The sequence below is a fragment of the Centroberyx affinis genome, unplaced genomic scaffold (genome assembly GCF_046629955.1).
Source record: "Centroberyx affinis isolate AG114_WGS23_722 - 3 ecotype Tasmania unplaced genomic scaffold, CSIRO-AGI_Caff_v1 ptg004722l_1, whole genome shotgun sequence".
In the NCBI taxonomy this organism is placed as follows: Eukaryota; Metazoa; Chordata; class Actinopteri; order Beryciformes; family Berycidae; genus Centroberyx; species Centroberyx affinis.
The window spans coordinates 92,501-98,215 of NW_027282283.1; the positions used below are offsets into that span (position 1 = coordinate 92,501).

General features: G+C 42.0%; 1 protein-coding gene across 1 annotated transcript in view; it reads right to left on the reverse strand.

Annotated features, from left to right (window-relative positions):
• LOC139665868 (galactose-1-phosphate uridylyltransferase-like) overlaps positions 1–5,533 on the reverse strand; it is a gene marked incomplete at its 5' end in the record, with an annotated part of 25,676 nt that extends 20,143 nt beyond the window's left edge. The window contains one exon of the mRNA XM_071544875.1: positions 5,411–5,533. Coding sequence (XP_071400976.1) covers positions 5,411–5,533 — 123 coding nt within the window. The remainder of the gene's footprint in view (positions 1–5,410) is intronic.
• Between the last annotated feature and the right edge of the window lie 182 nt (positions 5,534–5,715).

The window sequence follows — 5,715 nt, forward strand, 5'->3', positions numbered from 1 at the left end:
ATAAGTACATACTGACACACTGTATGACTATTTAGAGTCCATACACTGACCTGACTCACAGCACACACAACATTTACACACATACATGTAAATGAGCACACATACACACATAGAAACTCGGACACACTAACTACACACACGTGTAAACACACACAAAATAGAAAAATAGCAGTGTGCGGGAATTTCATGATTCTTGGATGCCTTCTGTTTATTCCTAAGCACCTGCACAAAGAAGACTGGATGTGTGACACCAAGGTACACAAACACAAATAGATACATACACACACACACACACACACACACACACACACACACACACAGACACACACACACAGACACACAAACCCTTCATCATCCTCACAGCTTGGACTTGGACTAAGGATTTGGATCAGGACAACATGAACAAAAAGAAGAAATCCCCAGTAAAGGTTGACTGAGCAGCTCTCTCTGTTTCTAACAAGTGTGTGTGTGTGTGTGTGTGTGTGTGTGTGTGTGTGTGTGTGTGAAATAGTAATAAGGCCGGTCAGTGAGGAGAGGCTGTTTGCAGCAGGTAGCCTAATTATCATAAAGTGTTTTAATGCTGAATGTGTTGCAAAGTGAGATTTAACAAGCTGATGAGGAGGCACAGACACGACCTGACCTCTGTGTTACACTCCATCAGAAATGGATTAGCCAGGTGTGTGTGTGTGTGTGTGTGGGGGGGGGGGGGGGGTGAATTGTTAAAAAGATGAAGAGTCCTCCAGAGGAGCATTGGGAGTCTGCTGGAAATCAGACCAATGCTAAACCCAAACATTTGCATAAAGATAGACGTAGTTTTTTAAGAAGACAATGAGAAATGAAGATTCTTTTTTTCAAATCTCAGTTTAGTTTTTGCTTTAACCCCAGAAGGATGGAGCGGGAAGATTGGGTAGGAGGAGGAAGATTGAGAAAAAAAGAGTGAGAGGATAGACAGGGAGGACAGAGGAGGAGGTGCAGGGTGGAGGCAGAGGAGGAGGAAGATCTAAAATGGACGCCGAACAGACCGCAAATCCCTCGCTCCATAGTACGAGTTTTATTGAATTAGCCTGGAAAGTTTTTGTTTCAAAGTCAAGCGCGTCCCTTGGGAGCCGAACCCCAATTCAAACTCCTCCAGACAAACACTGCACTGCACCAATTTACTGTCCTAACCTCAGGTCAGAGAGAGGGGAGACTCCAGTCAACAGAGGAGCAGAGACACACACGCACACAAACACACACACACACAAACACACACACGCACACACACTCACTCAAAGAAGTGTAAGTTTAAGGTTTATCAAAGCCTACATGCAGACAAATGCCAGCAACCTCAGCAATGCACAAGAGCAGACAAGAACACACACACACACACACACACACACACACTGACACACCAATTCATGGACCTAAAAGATGACGCACGCACACACACACACACACACACACACGCACACACACACACTTCAACTCTGATCTTCCAAAGGTCAGTTCCCATGAGCAGCTGTCTAGGAGATCTAACTGTCTGCTCTGCTCTTCCTGAGACATTAACGCTCACACACACTCACACACACACACACACACACAGAGTCCCAGTGGAGAAGGTATCACTGAGCTGTCTGAGTTCTCTCTTCCTCATTACCTGCACTTCATCCTGTCTCTCTCTCTCTCTCTCTCTCTCTCTCTGCTTGTCTATCTCTCTACTTCCCTGTTCCTTTCTTTCTGGCTGTGTATCTTTTTGTCGGTTTCTTTCTCTCTCTCTCTCTCTCTCTCTCTCTCTCCCTCTCCCTCTCCCTCTCCCTCTCCCCTCTCTCTCTCTCTCTCTCTCTCTCTCTCTCTCTCTCTCTCTCTCTCTCTCTCTCTCTCTCTCTCTCTCTCTCTCTCTCTCTCTCTCTCTCTCTCTCTCTCTCTCCTACAAGTAACTTTCTCTACCCATCTCTGTTCGTCTCTCTACCCGTCTTTACCTTCCTTTCTCTCTGCCTTTCTTTCCGTTTTCTCTCTCCTTCACTCCCTGCTTCTTCTTGCCTTTGCACTCCTTCTTCTTAAACTTATACTTCCCACTTCAACTATTCTTGAAGTGGATGAATGACTTTGTTTAACCACTCGAAGGCATTACTTCAAGAGCGTAAAAACCCTCTTCTTGTGGCAGGTGAACAGACAGACACAAACAGATTTCAGCGTGAAGTGTGTGAAGTGGATAACCAACAAAAACAAGGGCTGCTGTTCACTGGGAAAAAGAGAAAAAAGTTACAAAAACGACTGAAGTGAAGAACAGCTGAACACTTCACCCAAACAAACCTCTGCTTTCTGAAGTATGACTCTAAGCTTTACCCTCCCTGTCCAATCTGTCTAATCTTTCTCCCCCTTTCCTCCGTTTCAAGAGAGACTTTCACAACAAGTGTAATGTGGGCGCAGCAAATCGTTATTGTTTTGACATTTGTCAGATTGCAGACATGGGATTTAAGTAATTAATGCTGTCAGTAACTTTGTGATAAAGGGTCTCTGTGGGTAAAGTGCGATGTGGGTGGAAAATTACCATTATTGTTCTTTTTCCATCTATTTTGATTGTAGAGACAGAATTGCATGCAGTTATTCAACTAAAGTTATCCAAACTTCTGAGAAACTATTTACTTTAGGATTGAAGTAATGTTTCTCCCCCAGTTGTATTGTCTAATAACAGTTTGAAATGCTTAAATGTTGCATTGTTGCATTGCTACAGGGCTACTCTGACTTTTTGGGCGTTTGGCCCATTGGTTACCTTACCCAATGTTTGACGAGAGGATTGGCACAAAAATCCTCTCTGTGTCTCCGGTAGATAGTTCTGTCTGGTGTGCATGCTACCGCTTTAGCATACAGTGTATTCAGTAATCATAGGTGATTAGCATTATCCAAAATATGAAAATAAACCTTTTTAGTAACCCAAAGTTGGTATTGTTTTTCATTCTGTGGCCTGTAGAGTCATAACTTCTGAAAACAAAATCTCAAACTTCATTATTAGTGAAATCCATTATGAATCAACAGCAAAAAACTTTAGCCGTCTAGCTAACTTCGCTCATTTCATGTGTAAACAAAACAAGTTAGCTATGCAGGAAGAAAGACCTTCTGCCATTGAAAGTTAAGTCTTTTTGTCAAATTTTATGTGTATTTTGTATGTATTGTGTGTATTGTGTATGTATTTTACCAGTCCCCTAAACAAGCCGGACAGAGCTAACTACTGGAGACACAGAGATGATTTTGGTGTCAATCCTCTCATCAGATATTGGGTAATGTGACCGATGGGCCAAAAAGTCGGAGTAGCCCTTTAATAAAAAGATATGAAGCTTAGAATGATGCTTTGTTTTATAATTACTACCCAAACAAATGTTCATTAATTCTATGGTAGACTGCTTTCCTCCTAAAAACCTAAGCTCCCCAAAAATATAGCTCCTTTTAGGAAAAAATACACACAAAAACACACATTCATGTTCCCTGCCTCTCTTCACTGTATACTTCAATGACGCTGTGTGTGTGTGTGTGTTTGTGTGAGCATATATGTGTGTTTCCATGCATGTGCCAATGCACGTGTGTAGGTGTGTGTGTGTGCACGCATGTTTCAGTATTTTCAAGTCATTTTTCAAGTATTTATTTAACTTTCTTTTTAAGCACTTCACCACATAACAGGCTGATTTTCGAGGTTCTACAGTACTTCAATTTTGAAAAGTTAAATTCAAGCACTTTAAACATTTTAAGGACCTTGTGTGAACCCTGATAATTCCTCCTGATAAACCAAACTGTCTGAAACCACTGGATGAACTCTAGTGAATCTGTTTGTGGATTTCAGCTTTGCATGGAGCCTTAAAAACGAGACTAAAACGCATTAAACAACAAAGTGAGTAAGTCCTCTCTCTAAAGCTTCAGGTACCGAGGGAGAAAACAGTCATGGCTGAGTCAGGTTTAATTTTGCATCAGAAAGTTCATTCACGGTTTCCACCAACTGTCTGCCTGCTAATAAGACATTTGCCAACATGCTTAATGTGCTCAACGCTGAGTTAGGTCCTGTCTGGAGTGGTTACTGCTGCTGATGCTCTACACACATGACTGGAGAATCACTCACACACACACACACACACACACACACACACACACACACACACACACACACACACACACACACACACACACACACACACACACACACACACACACACACACACACACACACACACACACACACACACACACACACACAAACACATGGATTTCCTAAACTTCATGCAGGCTGAAGATAGATGTCACAGCATTATGCTAATGAGCATCACTGCTGTCCAATCACACGGTTCGCTGACTAGCAGAAGAAGAAGAAGAAGATGAAGAAGAAGAAAGAGAGAGAGAGACAGAGAGAGAGAGAGAGAGAGAGAGAGAGAGAGAGAGAGAGAGAGAGAGAGCGTGGAAGTAGATGGATGGGAAGAGGAAAGTGAACAGGCATGGGGAGGATAACATGTAGAAGAAACCTTGTATCTACAAGAAGTTAAAGTTTTTCGTTTTTAGTCATTTAGAAAAAAATGTCTGTTTTCCCCTCAAACACTCAAATCTTAAGCAAATTTGGTGAATATCTCAAAACAAGCTCCAACTAACCAAAATATCCCTGAATATGAAAAAATCATAGCTTTTCTCTGCAAAGCTAAACATTGCACACCAAGTGTCCATTTCTTTATTTGAAAGAATTGAGTTTTGGTATCAGATACCAATTTCTCCACCAACAGCAGCTGTCTGTTCCGTGTGAAATATAATGTTCTCTTCAGTGGTTGTTATATAATTTGGCACGGCACCACCAAGGCACTGTTCTCTCTCTCCACTCTCACTTTTTCTCATCTGGAGAAAAAAACTTACTAGACTAACGCTCTCTCCACATATGAGTATGCAGCAGAGAGAACCCCCAAAAGGCATTCTGGGAAACCACTAACTGAAGTAGAAGTAGACGAGACAGGTTCACCAACAAAGTAAAGTACGACACTTCCTCACAAAATAACTCCTGGAATGCTTTTATTATCACAGATTGATGATATATAACAGTGTAAGAGCATAGGGATTTTAACTTTTAACTGGGTTATATTTACATCTGACATTAAAATGCATCTCTGGTCTAAAAGAATGTAAACAAAAGTTTGTTGTTAATGCGGCTTTTTTGAGGTTTTTTGTGTGATCAAATAAGTATTATAGTTTTATTTACCCGCACCTCACATACCAACAACATTCAGTGCATCTTGGGTGCGTTTATACCTGGAATTTATGGGTTTTTGCTCTATATTTGCTCCAAATATTAACCGTTCTCCCAGGAGTAACGCTCACTCACTGTACATTTAATGAAGTCTTATAAATTTATGTTCCTTACTTTAAACTTTCTCATGTGTGTGTGCCTCATGTGTGTGTGCCGTACCTTCTTCTCAGCCTCCTGCTTGGCGTACTGCAGCAGCAGCGGCTCTCTGTGTTTCTGGTAGTAGTCTCTCTGGCAGCGGTCCGACAGAGCCGGCTCATTGGGCAGGAAGTTGCTGGCCCACACCTGTGATGTCACAGGAAGCAGGAAGAAGAGGGAAGAAGAGCACAGTGAGTTGGTTCCATGGATGTATTGGTTCACATGGCAGAAACCTCAATGGGACGAGATTAGAAGGCAAAATTACTTGCTGGTTGTTAATCGTTTGGAGGGGTGTTATGGTATATTTTGTTGTGTTGGACTGTGGAGTG